The sequence below is a fragment of the Lampetra planeri genome, chromosome 8 (assembly GCF_965212315.1).
Source record: "Lampetra planeri chromosome 8, kcLamPlan1.2.h2, whole genome shotgun sequence".
NCBI lineage: Eukaryota > Metazoa > Chordata > Hyperoartia > Petromyzontiformes > Petromyzontidae > Lampetra > Lampetra planeri.
This window is the reverse complement of record NC_136114.1, coordinates 11,532,155-11,548,366: the sequence shown is the minus strand read 5'-3', so window position 1 is coordinate 11,548,366 and position 16,212 is coordinate 11,532,155. Positions and strand designations below refer to the sequence as shown.

Here is a 16,212-nt window from a genome sequence, read left to right as displayed (position 1 = left end):
GGTGGTGGTTGGTTGGTGGTTGGTGGTGGTTGGTGCTGGGTGTGTGATGGTGGGGTGGGTGGAGAGATGGTGGTGGTGGCGTGGGTGGAGAGATGGTGGTGGGTGGAGAGATGGTGGGGCGGGGTGGCTGCTTGAGGTGGTGGTGGGGCGGGGTTGGAGAGAAGGGACGGCGAAAGGAAGAGGAACACACACACACACAGCCAGACTCGTGTTGTTGTTGAATAGCAGCAGCAGCAGCGGCGAGAAGGCATTTCGCACGCAGTGTTAACTCGCGCACAGGCGCGCCACACGTTCACAGTCGGCGCACACTGCAGCAGTGATCACACCACCCACACACACTGCTACCCACACACACACACAAAGCAACAACGACAGCAGCAAGCTACAACACAGCGCACACAAACAGCACGCAGTTGGAACATTGCTGCGACATCGCATCCGTAGAGGCGGGCAGCAGCAGCAACAACAACAGGGAGGCTCAACATTCTACACCACCACCACCATCATCACCAAACCAACCAACCATCAGCCAAGCAGCAGCTATTATTCCAGCAGACAGACGTGTTGGCTTCCCAGCAAACCTCCTCCTCTCTCTCCGTCTTCATCCGTCGTGCATTTTGAATATTTTACGGGCGGTGCCATTTGCGACGCATTTCGCGGTGTCGCCGCTCTCCACGCGGTTGTTTGTGTTGGGGGCTTTGGGCCACTTCGCAACCGCGGTGGTCGTGAGAGTTTTAGATAAAGGACGACGAGAAGGGAGATTTTTTACATCGGGTGGGTGGGGTGGGTAGGGGTGGAGGTGGCTGCAGACAAAGAGATTAGGACCGAGAAGGAGATTATCGCGAGCGAGGGGGAGAATTTGCAGCAGGAGACCGCAGAGAGAGGGGGGCCTGAGTTGGATACCGGCGAAGGCGATCAACCAACAACACAACACCACCAACAACACAACAACAACACACCACCACCAACAACACAACACCACCAACAACACAACACCACCAACAACAAAACACCACCACCAACACAACACCACCACAAACACCACCAACAACAACACAACACCACCACCAACACAGCTGGACACAAGGAGGCATGGCGATGGCATCGTTTGCCACGGCGAGGGGACAGGTACGTGCCATGCTGCTGCTGCTGTTGTTGATGTGTCGATATCTCATGAGCATTGGTCGTCTGAAGTCGTGATCTGTCAACCGCTGTTATTATTGGTACGTCAGCACCCACAGAACTAACGTGGGATGGGGGTGGGCTCTCTGCTAATTCTGTAATGCAATTGCTGTTCTTTTAGTAACGACAGCAAATGTTGAGCCAGTGGTGTGCATGTGTTTGTATGGTGGCGGTGGCCGGAAATTCGCATGCCGATGTTTAATTGCCAGCCGTGGTCGATCTTGCTGCTGGATGAGTCCTCATCCGCTGACTGTCAAGAGGACCTCCACCACCTTGCACCTTGACACGAGAGCGTCCTTCATCCCCTCCTCGGGATGTTAAAGCCCCAATGTGCAGTGCCGCTTAAAATGTATAACCGCGTCGATGTTTATGAGCAAAACAATGCGTTTAATTCGCGTTTGCGTCTTTTAATTGTGTAAAACAAAAAAAACCCACCCCAGTGAAAGCTACTTGCCCCACAGTATTATTATATTGTGACCGTGCAGCGTGAGTATAATGTGAATAATATAGCTCATGGGAGGCAGAGATAACAGCCAACATTTGGGGTTAATCATGATTGTGGTCGTGTTAATTTGTGCGGGTATCCATTCCATTATCGTCCGTATTTTTAGCATGTTTATATCTTTACAGACGCCGTGCACATTGGCTCCCCAATGTCTATGCCCTCATCCAGCAGTGGATTGATTGCCGGAACGGGGTTGCGCATTTACAGCATACGGATGAAACGTTGTAAAACTCTTAACAATCACGCAGTTAATGTAAGCGATGACAGATTACACCATTTATTTTGCGCCCAAAAGTCTTGCAATACTTCATGACAAGGAGCTCGTCTCCTTCATCGGGATGATTTGGTCAATTCCCTTAATAGAGTAGTTGTGATGAGCAGTTGATTTGGAAGTAAGAATGTGTGTCGTACACCCTCCTCCACCCGACAGCCAATTAGTAACACGTGCTAGATGAATTAACAGCAGCAGCACACAAGTTCTGTATATTAAAACAATAATAGGCTTTACCCTTTCTGGAAATAAATCAGGTGTTAAGATTTTTAATTGGTTTATATTCGTATTATTTTATTATTTCCCTTCTACGTGACTTTACCGAAAGAACCAAGACTATAAATAGGTGTTAAGATGTTCAAACACCAAATAGAAACCTCTTGCAAGTAATCAAGTCTGCAATAACCGCACGCACTTGAGGTGGACATGCAAGCAAAACATGCCCTGATAATGAATATATGACATTGTCTTAGAAATTGACGAGCCTACAGCAGAGACAGCAGTTTTCATCATGAACTACTCTCAAATGGCGAACAGTTGCAAAAAACAAATTTACTATCACAGCAATTACAGCTTGAGGTGAGCAGCTACAAAATATTCTTATGTTTTTTTCGGTAAAGTCACGTAGGTAAAACATTAAAATTAATAAAAATAAAATAAAAATCACAACGTTTCGGAGGCAGCACAAGTTTCCGTCTTCAGGTGGAACCGTAAATTACTTGATACAGCTGTCGTGGCTGTGACGGTTCCACCTGAAGACGGAAGCTTGTGTTGCCTCCGAAACGTCGTGATTTTTATTTTATTTTACTTTTATTAATTTAAATGTTTTACCTACGTGACTTTACCGACAAAACCTAAGAATATGAATCCTTGCAGTCACGAAAGCTTCAAATCCAGCTACAAAATAGTACATTTGTTGTTGTTACTGCCAAAAATGCCCCATACTGTGGGTCCGTACGTTGTGGATTTTTCTGACCAAATATGTAGAGTGGGAGAAGGCTGTATGACACACACACATTTTCTTATGACGTGATCTGACCCAAACATCAGTGTGGAATCATACTCGCCCACGTTGTTAGATTTACAGTTTGGCTTGGGAGAGGAAACAAGTCCACATACCAGGAAGATAACACACTCAGCTCTGCAGTTAGAAAACGCATTGTGTTCGCGTTAACAGTGCTCTCCACAGGACCACAGTTACCTTTCTGATGTCGTAATACGTACGTTGCATGTACTTATATGAAACGGTTGTTTGTGTGGGTGGGTGTATATATGTAAATGTGTTTGGAAACTGACGAAAATTATTACACTTGAATATTTGTGTGGCCTAGTGGTGGGATGTTGGCACTACACAGGGGGCATTGATAGGAAATACTGACTCGGCCGTGGGGAAGTATGAAATATATTTATATTTTACCAGGTAAATCCCCGCTGAAACTATGAGCTAATTTTCAGAGGTGATCTGGCCGCACATGATGGATCGTCTTTGTGGTTTATCACGTGCGCGAATGTATAGTAGCCAAATAATTGCAATGAATGTGGCTAAATGCAGAGGGCAAAACCGCGGGGGACACGGTGACAAAACTCCCTCGACCATCACGGGGGAGAGAAAGGGAACACGCACATTACAAATATACAACAGCCATCGTCAGGGTCCGGGATCGAACTCATGCCCTAATGCGTGCCAGGCGAGGGCGATGACATCTCCTGGCCACCGCGGTTCCCCAATGGTGAAAAAAAAAAAACCACGACCCACACGGCCGTGGGGAGGCCCTCATCCAGAAGTGGATTGATACCAGAGGTCGCAAACGGGTTTTGATTCCTTACCCGTACCCGGCCGCACCAGGGTCGCAAACGGGTACCCGTACCCGGCCGTACCCGTACCCTACCCGGCCGGGTACGGGTAGGGTACGGGTATCGGGTACCTGATTGCGACCTCTGGGATGAAGCCATGTTGCAGGCGTGGGTGGGTTGATTCTAGGAACTTGAATTGTGAGAAGAGACACGACGTTGGGAAATGAGTGACAAACGGTTACTCACCAGTGACTCACGGTCTACCCGTACCCGTACCCGGCCGCACCAGGGTCGCAAACGGGTACCCGTACCCGTACCCGGCCGGGTAGTCGGGTATCGGGTACGGGTATCGGGTACCCGGTTGCGACCTCTGATTGATACAACGAATGCCAAGTATTATATGCACACCCAAAAAGATCCTCTTGTAATATTGGATTATACGGACTACTGAACTGTGGTTGTGATTTTGAGGCCGCTTGGCCTCGTCGTACAAATGTGGAATTTTCACCTGTGGCGGCTCATGGCTGGAAAGAGGGCGGGCCCATTCCTTGATTGAGTACTGTGCTCCAGTAATATGTCAATCCACTTCCGAACGAGGGCCTTCCCATGCCGTTTGGGGTCGTGGGGTGTCATTCAAGCCATACTTCACCATGCTGGGCGGTGCAGGTTTGTGATGGCGGGAGAAGGATAGACGTGGGAGCATTGAAGAATCACTGTGCTGTACTTGAACAGATCTTGTTGCACTGTCCTCGGCTGCCCACCACGCAACCCCACAGCCTGTAACACCTGTGATGTGTGGATGTAACCCCCCCCCCCATCCAAGCATTGTCCAGGATCAACTCTGCTTAGCTTTCAGAGATTGACAAATTCGGGCACGTTCTGGTCGATCTAGTCATAGGCAGTACACACTGCCCACTATGTACACGTTCCAGTTGATCTAGTCATAGGCAGTATACACTGCCCACTATGTACTGTATTGAAGCGTGCATCATTCTTCCACTTAAATTTTGGCACACTTGAGGTGACAGGGAGCCAACAAGGCAAAAACATTTTATTTGACCAGAGGACACTTTTTTTTAACCTTCGACAATATTTGCCTGTATTTACAGTACATCTGTAAGCAGGTTTGCATCTCCAAACATGACCTTCCCATGTATTTTCTCCATCTACTTTGTGGAATTGTCATGTTTGAATTGGCCGTTACCCTGTTTTACCTGGTCACCGTATAGTATTGTATTAATAAAGTTGTATCTAATAGGCTACGTTTCGGGCAGTGGCCCTTCACAGAACAAGAGAGGTAGTCCCTCTACCTCACTCTACCTCTCTGGCCTTTCTGTGTGCTTTGAAGAAAGGGCATTGCCCATTCTATAAAAAAAATGTTAAAGGTAGAATTATTGATGAATGTGAGGATATTTCTCTTCTTGGTTCTTTCGGTAAAGTCACGTAGAATGGAAATAATAAAAATAATAAAATAAAACATAATAATATAATTCTCACGACGTTTCGGCCACAACGCAAGCAGCCGTCATCAGGTGAAGCAGCCGCTTCCATTCTACGTGACTTTACCGAAAGAACCAAGAAGATGAATCCCTGCAGTCACAAAAGCTTTAAATCGTGAGGATATTTGTTGTTATTTGTGCTTGTGCACCACTGCAGTATCGCGAGCTCGAGTGATTCACGAAGCCCCACTTGGGCCATGATTTGTTCTCCTCCGTGCTCCTGGTCATATTTTGTTTTGTCTATCTGTGGTGTTCTTGTCGATTTTTTTTATAATGCTCATATTTTAGATTTTAAGATGTTTGTGTGCTGGGTCGAAATGCTAAGTGTTTTGAGATGCAATTTACTCTATATAAAAACATTAGTTTGTATTGAAGAACTTATCTAAGCTGTGGATTTGTTTATTATAATCTAGTTGAAAGATGCTGCCATGGTGCAATTGTCAGCACCTTGGAGTTTAAAATACAGCGGTTTCCGGTTCGATCTCCCGGTGCAGCAGCCAAATAAATTATTTTATTTTCTAAATCCCCTCGCTTCCATCCACCCAGCAGTATGGCTACACCACAGTCTCTCGGCAGGTCGCGTCTGGCGGGGTGAAGTATGGATACTCCCACCTCTTCCAAGGCATCTTGCCAGCCTAGTGGAGTAGGCCAAATTACCCTCCAGTGGAGCTCTCTAAAGCTCCCTCTAGTGGAGGCTTTTCCACCAGCAGCGGTGTGAGGAAGTATATGATGACTACACCATTATTACCTTTTAATGTGATTGAAATGATCTGGGAGCATTTGGGTAAATAAGCCCAACTAAGGTGGAAATGCCAGCTGTACGAACAGCCCAACTTAGGGCATCTGTAGGATTTTGTTGGGTTTAGTATTAGGAATCTGTGAGGCTCAACGAGGCACTTGAATGGAATGAAGGTGTGCAAATGTTTGGCACAAAGCCAGTGCAGTAGTGTTTACCATGAACATCTGAGCCCTTCTTTGTGCCTTGGGGTATTTATTTTTTGACTGGAGATGTTATTTTAGTCACGTTTGCATTATTCTTCTGTGAGGGGTTCAATGAAAATAAGTTGCACATTGAACCACACAGTTATTTATTAACTCAAACGTTCTGAACTTTTATTCTTAACTACAGCCAAGATGCAAAAAAAAATCCCGATTAAACCTCGGCCCAAATGCACACACTCGGTTTTAAAATTGTTTTTTACTGGGCAAAGGAAAAGGCACATTTGAGAAATTCGTGTCCAATTGTATAGTTGTATTGTGTTGCTGGAGATGTTCGCTGCACACTGAATGAAGGCCTACACTAATGGATGGAGGAGATGAATGCCAGACTGTATAAAAAGAATAGTTGAATAATAGGAAATGAGGGACTGCATTTGGTCCGCTTTTAATAGACCTTATCCTTGTTTTCTAATAATCAGGCTTCAGCTTATTAAGCAAAGCACATCACTGGGATGACTTGCAGTATTGTACCTTCAAAATCAGTTGGGAATGTCTTGTTGCAAAACATGTATACATTGTTTGAACGTATTACATTGCAGGTGTCAATGCTTTTACAAAGTGGACATCTGGTTTGGCTATTCCAGAGCGAGGGCCATTGTGAGTTTAATTAGATTTTGTGTTGGCCAATCTGTGCACATTTATTCTCAAGGCAGGGTAATAATGTCTTCAACCAGGTTGACAGATTCAATTTCACTCTTCGTAACTGCAGGCTATGTTGTATTATCAACCTGAAACGACCAAATTAATTCCAGTTGCCATTGGTGATACATTTAGCACAACTGCTGGTGATGTAAGCTATTTTGTACTTTTGTCAATCAAACTTATAGATTTCATTTCCACCTGACATCTTGGGATGTTCGATTTTCTGGTGCCTCGTCATTTATTGGCAACTTTCGCTGGCTCTGTAATATGTAAGCCAGGGGTTCTTTAACGACAGTTTGTGGCCAAAATAATATAATTAGCGTGTGCTGGCGGGCTACATGACGTCATGCTATGATGGCAAATAACTTCTTAATATTATAACCTGCATGTATGTCACCACTTATTGTTTTATTTAGGTCTCTCAGCTCTCGTTTATCTTCCTTTCATTTCACTAATCTTAATGTCGAGTCTACAGCTCCGTTATCTTTGTCGCTTGTTCGTCGTTTTATATCACACTAAGCCGCATCTCTTTTCCATCTAGTCGAGCTGTAGCTCGACTTCTCTTGCCACTCCTCAGCGGGGGTCATTCTGGGAGCTGTTATGGACCCAATTAGGGCCCGCGGGCCACAAGTGGACAGAAGCCTGTTCTAAGTCATGGACGGCGGTGGCGTCTGTGACAGGTATACCTGGGTGAGCTGCCGCACGACTTCCTGCGCATTTCCCCCACGGCTGAGCAGCAAGCCGCCCGGCCCAACGAGCTCGCCCGCCCCATGCTGCCCCTTGGCCGGCTCAGCATAACAGTGATGCAGGTGCGTTACTCGCCGCCGCGCTCTCCTGCATCGCGCTGCATTACACTGCACAACATGGTGCGAGGTTTGTGTGTGTGTATGTTGAACTTCCATCTCACGGCACGTAGCCAACCATGCTAATCGGAAGACGTAATAAAGTACGTTCAAAACAAATATGTGTTTTAAAATTCATCGTATGCATGTTTGCATGACCTGTGGACTAATGATAGCAGTTTTGTTCAAGACTGGTTTCTATACAGGAGTGGTTATCTTTTAGATGCTTTCCATATGAGGTGGAAAGTGTTTATTGCATTTGCGGATGGGGAGGGACCCATTTACTCATGTGATATCACCCAATATGAACGAAGCTGTTGTGTGTGTTGCTGATAAGGACCTATACCCCATTGCAAACTGGCCTAGAGCAAATGGGACTTTTAAAATATGCAAATTTATTTTTGCACTGACAACTACCCATCGGGCTTCTGGACTGCCAATTAAATACTTCCAAGGACAAAACGCACGTTGAAAAGCATTGCAGAATCCATTCGTTAGCATGACTTTCCTAATTTGTTTTGTCTTGTTTTATTGCAGCAGTCTCATGCCCCCCCTTGTCCGTATGTAGGCCAGGCTGGTGAAGAACTATGGAGTGACGCGCATGGACCCGTACTGCCGTATCCGGGCGGGTTACGCTGTTTGCGAGACTCCCACAGCCCAGAACGGAGCCAAGAACCCCCGCTGGAACAAAACCATCCACTGCAATATACCCCCGGGGGTTGACTTCTTCTATCTGGAGATATTCGACGAGGTATTTGAAAGCCACCAACTCGCTTCACGCGGCCTCTGTGTGTCGGGAAGTATTCAAAAGGCAGCGTTGCTTAAATGTCTGTTTTGGTTATTTAAGGTGGCTGTCACTGCTTAGGGGAGGTGTCTGGGTGTGTGGGGGGGGGAACCTTTTCCTGACCGAAGGCCGAATAGGAATTCCAATTACCTCTGGGTGGGCCCACGCATTTCACACACGACTCGTTACTTCTGTCATTGCAAAGAGGCCATTTGCAGTCATAGAGGTCATCGAGCGTTGTAAAAAATCATTTAAAGTTGCCACGTCGAAAATACTTAGTTTAACATCCAATTGATACGGCAAAGGTGCGTGCTTACAGTGACGGATAAATGTTGTTTGCGAGTCGTTTTGCAGTGGTAGATCTCGTGTGGCTGCAGGCCGTATGAAATGAAGTCACAGGTCATATCTGATCTTGATTTGAAGCGTTCGTGACTGCAGTAATCCATACTCTTTGGTTCTTTCGGTAAAGTCACGTAGGCATAAAATAAAATAAATCACAACGTTTCTGGCGCAACACAAGCGTCCATCACCATGTTTCCCTTAAGGTTTCCTACCCCTGGCTTCGGGTCCTATTGTCATGTTGAAATCTTTTTTTTACCAAATGTAAATCATAATTATTTTAGAAACAAGGACTATCCACGTGAGGGCTCGTTTGTCAGGTAATTAGAACCGCTTTTCTCATCTTTTCATAGAGTTTCAATAAAGCGTTGCGGTCAATACTAGGAATTTGAAATTCTGCGTAAGAGTCTGGTGCACGAGTACACGTGAAATGCAACAGCCCCGCAAAGTGCACTGTGTGCGGGAGTGGGGGCCTGAATGATGTCGCCGTTTCCTCTATTGTGGGGGTGGGGGGTGAACACAGAGGGCCTTTTCCACCGACGACCGCATAGCCTGGGCACACATCCCCATCGCTGAACACGTCAAGCGGGGCGAGACGGCCGACGAGTGGTTCCTGCTTAGCGGCCGCCAAGGAGAGGACAAGGAGGGTACTATTAACCTGCTCCTACAATACACGGTGAGCAGCGCTTTGCTCTCGGTATTTTGGGTGGGGAATCAACACGGCGTGTGCACCCTATTAAATACGCCCCGAATGACCAAATCGCCGGCAGGGATGTGCCCGATCTCGCAAGATAAGCAGGGTTGAGTTTGCACAAACGAGTTTTTGCAGTCCTTGCGGTGATAGATGGTGATCAGCAGAGGACAGTGCAGTGAAATCTGTTGTCCTGTGTTAGTATGCTTGCTGCCTTCATAAATCAACACTGGCCAGCGTGAAGCACGGTCAAATAACCCCCATGACCAGCACGGCGTGGGGCGGCCCTCATCCAGCAGTGGATTGACAAAATGACTGTACATGTATGATAATGTATGATCAATACATGTACAGTGTTTATATCACACTTGTACAAACCTCTCAATCGTGAAGGAACGTAATGACTAGCTGCATGATTTGATGTTTTTAAGGCCACCGCATTTCTGGTTTCCCACCCCCCCCCTCCCTGCTGCAATACGCGGTAGGAAAGTGGTCAGTGTTGTGGAAAATTGCATCCCTATCTGCTCAAGCAGGACAGCAATGGTTAATGTGTGAAATTTCCTTACACCAGATGGTGCAGCCCCAGCCCCAGGAAACTCTACAGGCTTACTACCAATCTGCTGGCTACATCCCAGGTACTGCATGTGATAAACTGTATATCCATCGTCGCAAACACTTATACGGTTATGATGTATTTTATTAGTGGGACATTTTAAGCGACTGGTGTAAAGAAAATAAATACTCTGAAGCATACTATTTATAAATTAGCATACTGTACTTCCCAAGTGTAAAAATCAAACGTGGATATGTTTCAAGTTAGCAGTGGTGGTTTGACTAGGCGTGCAACATAGCATTTGAATAAAATATACTCGTATGCTCATGACACGTGCATTGAATCATGCAAGAATCATTCGACCTGTAGAATAGTTACATGCCCTGCAACCCGATGCATTTCGTGAATATCTTCACAATGGTTGTACTTGCATACTGTACTTCTGCGTAGGTTTCGGCAGTTGTGCTGTATAGCTGTGAAGTGTTTTTGGATTGTAGCACGTGTTGTTCGTCATAGCGTCCGATTTTTCGCTGTGTGCTGGGGAGCTTCCGCAGGAATTGAAGATACGACCTCAATACACACGAGTATTGTGCTTGTTTGCGTATTGGTTTGCTCATGGACAGTAGGCACATTCTCACATTAAATTAACAAATGCAGAGCGGTGGGGGAATGATGAAAAAATTTGATTATGCTTTACCCATTCTGGCAATAAAACAGGTGTTAAGATGTTCAAACACCAGATACCTATTGCAAGGCATCAAGTCTGCGTTAACCACACATACTTATGGCAAAACATGAAGACAAACATGCTCTGATAATATACATTTTCTTTGAAATTGATTGGCCTACACTAGAGGCTTTGTCTCACCATGTATTAAACCGGAGAATGCCGAAAGGCGAGCAGTACAAAGGCAATGCAGGCATCACAATATTAACAGCTCGCATTGAGCAGTTACATCTACGGGGAGCATTTGTGCCAGTATCAAAACGAAAAAAATTAACCCGTAAAAACAAAGTTTTTCACTATAAATCCTTTATATGCGTAGCGGCTAGAGTCCTCTCGTCCTCTGGCTTGAGATGGCTGCCACCTATGGGTCAGATGATTGCCTGCCACCATTAAGCAATTGGTAATTAAATATTTTAAAAAAATCCTAAAAATTGTAAAGTTATGGAAAAAAATTTTCACGAAAATAAATTGTCACGCACAACGAGTCTGTGTGCAAAATGTCAGCTCGATTGGATCACGGGAAGTGGGTTAAAAAACGACCGAAAGATTTGCACGGTCGTAAGCGCGCAAGCAAGCAAGCAAGTGAACTTAATATAAAGGATTAAAAAAAAAATAGATGCCACAGACACACGGTGGTTGGAATCTTCACACGATTGGACAAACCCCTGCAGTGGCAGTTGGCGAGGTGGTGGTGGTGCCTGGCGGCGAAGCAGCGGCCCAGCCCCCGTCGGCCCCACCGCAGGCGGCGCCCGCCCCAGACACGGAGGTGCAAGCGCTGCGCGAGGTGTTCCCGGGACTTGAGCCTGAGCTGGTGCGCTCTGTGCTGGAGGCGCAAAGCGGTAACCGGGAGGCTGCCATCAATGCTCTGCTCCAGATCAGCAACTGAGGTGGGACAGCTCGGCTTTGCGGGGTACGTTTCTCGTAAAGGGCGTGCGCACTTCTCGGGCCAGCGTTGTAGATGCCACTTTGATGGAGTCCCTTGTATGAAAAAATGCGATTTGGCCACGGTTTTGGGAGCTTGCCCCTTTTGTACAAAGCCTTTGTTGCACTTTGGTTTGAGCGCTGGTTGTTACCGTTTTGATTTTGCCATTTGTTTGTGTTTTTGGTTTGTATCTGTTTGCAGAGGACGCAAGCCAAGATTGTCAAGTCTTGAGTTTACCGATCCCATAAATGGCTTCTCGGCATGTTCTATATTGATAGGGGTCTGTGCTGTGTCCTTGGGTCAAATTATATCAACAAATACTGAGTCATGGGAGAGTTCTGCACCTGTGTCAGGTGCCGTTATTTTTAATCTCTGCTCCCTTAAAGTGTAACACGTCAGTATCACCACTCACACATTTTTTCCTGAATGGTGTGATTGTATATTGCTTAAGCTGTCAATAAGCCAAGAGGGTTTCATGGTAATGTGACGAGCACTGGATGAACTTGTATGGTGCATGGTTTGCAGTATGTGACCTTTTAGTGTTAGGCACGATATGGGCTGTATCCCAGGACAGGTTTCAATGGCTACAAAAACACCACCGAGTAAGCAGATAAATTGTATTGGCATTTTTAACCCAACGGTACTGTTATATACTTTCAAATGGATGTCTGAAGGGCACATTTAACCCTTAAATATACACTTTGAAGTGATTTTTTTTTACAGAGTATGAAGTTCTATTTGCACATCAAGTAGCAGCCATTAATATCGTTTAACATTTGTTGGTACATTCCACATTTCTAATTCCTATTTTCAATTTGTCAAGAATGTTCTGCCATGCAATTCTGTATTTTCCTAGATACCTGGGCGTGCAGTGTTTTAAATTAGCCTCTGGATAATATTTAATACCCTGTAATGGTAAAACCAGCTTAAAGTACAGACTAAAGTATTTACCTTAAAAAGATACCTAAATGCTAATTCTTTTTTAGTACTACTGTGAAATTGTAATATATTAAGGGGTTTGAAAAAGCGGTGCATCTGTATACTAGTATTTGAAAATTGTATAGCTTCATTCCTGTTAATCACTGTTTTTCGTCACTGTTGACTGGAGTGTATAATGTGAAACTCATACATGCCAAGCAACCAACTTTCACCAGCTTGCTTAGATAGTGTTGTAAATATTTGACGATATATACTGTATATGGATTCTTATTAAGCATTTGTTTTTACAAAATGTTAAATTAGCAGCCATTTAAGAAACAAACCTCATATGAACCCAACTGCCAGCAGTTTCAGAGTGCACAGTAATGTGCATGTCTTCATTGGTTGGTTTACTGTTGGGGAAACCCACTTGTTTACATGTTTTTATAATGCTCTCTTTTAGAGACAGCAAAACTATCATATCTCACTTTAATAACAGCAAATAACTATTTGAAATGAGTTGTTCCTTGTACCGAATACCGTATTGTTTTCCAAGTAATGACATCTTCATTCAAATGAACAGAAATATGCTCATTGGGTCGACCCTAAAGGTCTTTGTGTTCACCCATGTTATCAATGCAGTTGGGAACTTAACCCCCCTTGTGGTGCAGTTTTATAAAGAGGGAAGCAATGTCTTTAAAAATAAAACTGAATTTCAATATTGAATTCAAGTCTCTGCAGTTGTGCTTATGGGCTTGCCAAAGTGTAATATAAACGTGGTAACTGCATTTGTTTAAAATGGCCTCTCATCCCTAGTGGATAAATATATATTCGAGAGATAAGAATGGAAATAATCAGCATTACATTCTGGAACACATTGAAGGATTTTTTTTTAAACTTTATTCACAATAAAAGATCAATACATCTGCACATTAGTTTGTCAGAAAACATGCCAGAACTACATTTATCAAAAGTTTTAGATACACTTTAAAATTTGAATAACACAAATTATCACCAAGTTGTAAATTATCCGTGGACTATACAAAGCGTTGGTTGAGGCGCGCACACATACAGCGGATGAGCATTTACAATGTTTGTACAGCTGTGTAACCAATGAGAGGGGTGTGCCAGGTAATAAAGGTGTAAACACTGCCCAAACTGCATGTTTTTTTTCCAGTCCTTGTATCAGTGGCTTTATATTAAAAAAATCCTGGGGAAAAGTCTAATTATGTTTCAAATCTACAACAGACAACCAAAAATAAGAATGCGTGTAAGATCATTTGTTTTTATAATGCTTGACTTGACCATGAATTTTTTTTAAAAATGAGAAATACCATAGTGTAATAAAACAGTTCCAGAGGTGATTATCCCCCCTCCCCACAACCTGAGTATTGGCAGTAATTATTTTTGAATTTTTTTTATTTGAATACACTAACCCCCCCCCCATCCCTAATGTCTCTAAACAAATTATACACTGCATTGTTTGGCAAGTCTACTTAATTGCCTAAATCACAATAAAGGAAACAAGTAAAATATTTGCATGCAAACATTTTAGTGTTTGGTATATAAGCTTTTAATGTCCCTCTAATTTGCAAAAAGGGAAACGCAAGCAATCACTGGTGTACAGCCCAGGAAGGAAAAGTGCAAACGGGGTTACATATCCTTGCGAAAAAGAGACAGGAACAATTTGGCAATATTTTCTCCAGGGGTATTTTCAAGATTATCTCAAGTTTATTTTTGTAGTACTGCAATATATACAATTTGAATGCGCACCTGATATGCACACCCCTGCAAGGTCAGTGTATACCACTGTACACCAGCTGCCACTCTTTATACAACCGAACCAGTCCTTAAAACGCATTGTTTACGAAATTGCTCACACTTTCAAAAGATTTTTTTTGTCAAATATTATTGCATTATATTTCTGAGAAAATAGAAACAAAGCTACTCTCATCCAAAGTATATTGATGGTATTTTATTAAGAGGAAACACTGCTCAGAAGCAGCATACCCTGCTTGACGCATTTTATAATTTTTTAAAGTAAAGTTTCACCATATTTAACACAATGTGTGCAGACTAAATGAATTTCCACGTTACACAGCTAGCAAACTTACATGGAAGACAAAATGTTATTGATTTTTTTTTAGGCATAAGAAAACAAATCTCGATTGTAATCAGAAAACATAGCATAGGTAACATCGCAAAGCAAATTCACAGCCTTTGCTTTAGAGATCACCTTGTGCACCCCAGATTCTGTGATGATACTAAACACTAAGGTAATGAAGAGCACCATACGTGCCTGTATGCCCCTGCTTTCCATCCCCCAGTGTTCCAGCCTCCCGAAGCCACCTTTAAAAAAGTATAAAATAAATAAATCTGCTAAGCTTTGGCTTTTCGAAGCAGTGGTTGAAACAAGAACTGGATACAGCTGAGAAACAGAAAATGTCACTTGTCACAAGGACATTGTGTCGTGTTGTGCCCCAGCTCATTAAGTGACACACACTGCCAAAATATAGTGAGGTAGCCTTAACTACAAAAGTTTTGATGACGATGCAAAGTTTATTCTACAATTAACAATTCCTTAATTGCACTGGCCTATTATCACTTACATTGCTCTTTGTCTTTAAAAAGACATTCTCTGTCGAAAATTATCTTCAAAGCTCTTCTGAAGTGGAAGATCATCTTGTACGCATAAACCATGCACCCATTGCTGTATAGATAAATGTCGATTTGGGACTGCTGCGCTGAATCATTGACAAAGTAAGGTTTAACATTGCATTGGCTTGTTAAAAAGCAGTACTTACAATAAAGTACAATGAAGAAATTCATCCACTGCTACATATTGCTAAGTGTCGAAAAATAGCTCCAGAAGCCAAGAGGGAAGCTTTTCGGAGGCTTTATATTTGACAATTGCAATTTGTACATTGTTAGCATACTGCCAGTGTAATTCCAAATGAACCTCAACGAATAGCAGCATAAGAATTTGGGCAGAAGGAAGATCCGATAAGATCTGCACACCGATTTACTAACACTTATACCTCTCCAGCCCTCCCCAACGCTTTTGCACTCACTGGCGTCAATACGCCACCGAACTTTAATAATTCATGCAATTGTGCATTTTAAAACCAGGACATTTTCCTTCTTGTAGGCAATGTTTTTTTTATAACAAGATACTCAAGCCATAAGTGTGCTACCTGGCTGAGGTGTCGCGCAGCCCAACGCCAGCTGCTGAACTCAACTCATCGGTCAGGAACTGTGACTCAAGAGCGTAGGTCACAATGGGCCATTCACTGTAGCATCAGTGACTGTAAGAAGCTGAACAGGTGGCCTAAAAAAAAATCACAAGCACAAACTCATGATCAATATATGTATATATTTTTTTTCTATAACATTCACAATATTAAAAGTCCAATTAATTAAAATGTCGGTGAAACAAAGGGCACTTTATAAAGTTCATGTATTTAAATAGTCCTCAACTTCGCTAAATATCTCCTGCACAAGAGGTTCTGCAATTGGACTCGAACAAAGCAGCGTCAGCATAATC

General features: G+C 43.7%; 2 protein-coding genes across 5 annotated transcripts in view; one reads left to right on the top strand and one right to left on the bottom strand.

Moving 5' to 3' along the window:
• The first annotated feature begins 164 nt into the window (after positions 1-164).
• Positions 165-13,820, top strand: LOC144720330 (toll-interacting protein B-like). 4 transcript variants are annotated; one of them, XM_078597018.1, is made up of 7 exons: positions 165-1,128; positions 7,573-7,701; positions 8,303-8,485; positions 9,381-9,533; positions 10,120-10,183; positions 11,500-11,715; positions 11,952-13,820. In XM_078597018.1, exons 1-6 carry the CDS (start codon positions 1,093-1,095, stop codon positions 11,712-11,714), a joined length of 780 nt encoding a protein of 259 aa, XP_078453144.1. In that variant the 5' UTR covers positions 165-1,092; the 3' UTR covers position 11,715; positions 11,952-13,820. The 4 variants fall into 4 exon arrangements, with proteins under 4 accessions (XP_078453144.1, XP_078453143.1, XP_078453146.1 ...); XM_078597017.1 differs by having other exon boundaries at positions 11,500-11,738; XM_078597020.1 differs by having other exon boundaries at positions 7,434-7,701; positions 11,500-11,738.
• Positions 13,546-16,212, bottom strand: part of LOC144720331 (serine/threonine-protein phosphatase 6 regulatory subunit 3-like) — a 23,855-nt gene continuing 21,188 nt past the window's right edge. The window contains 1 exon segment of the mRNA XM_078597021.1: positions 13,546-15,996. Within this exon segment, the coding sequence (XP_078453147.1) occupies positions 15,942-15,996 (55 nt within the window). The 3' untranslated portion in view covers positions 13,546-15,941.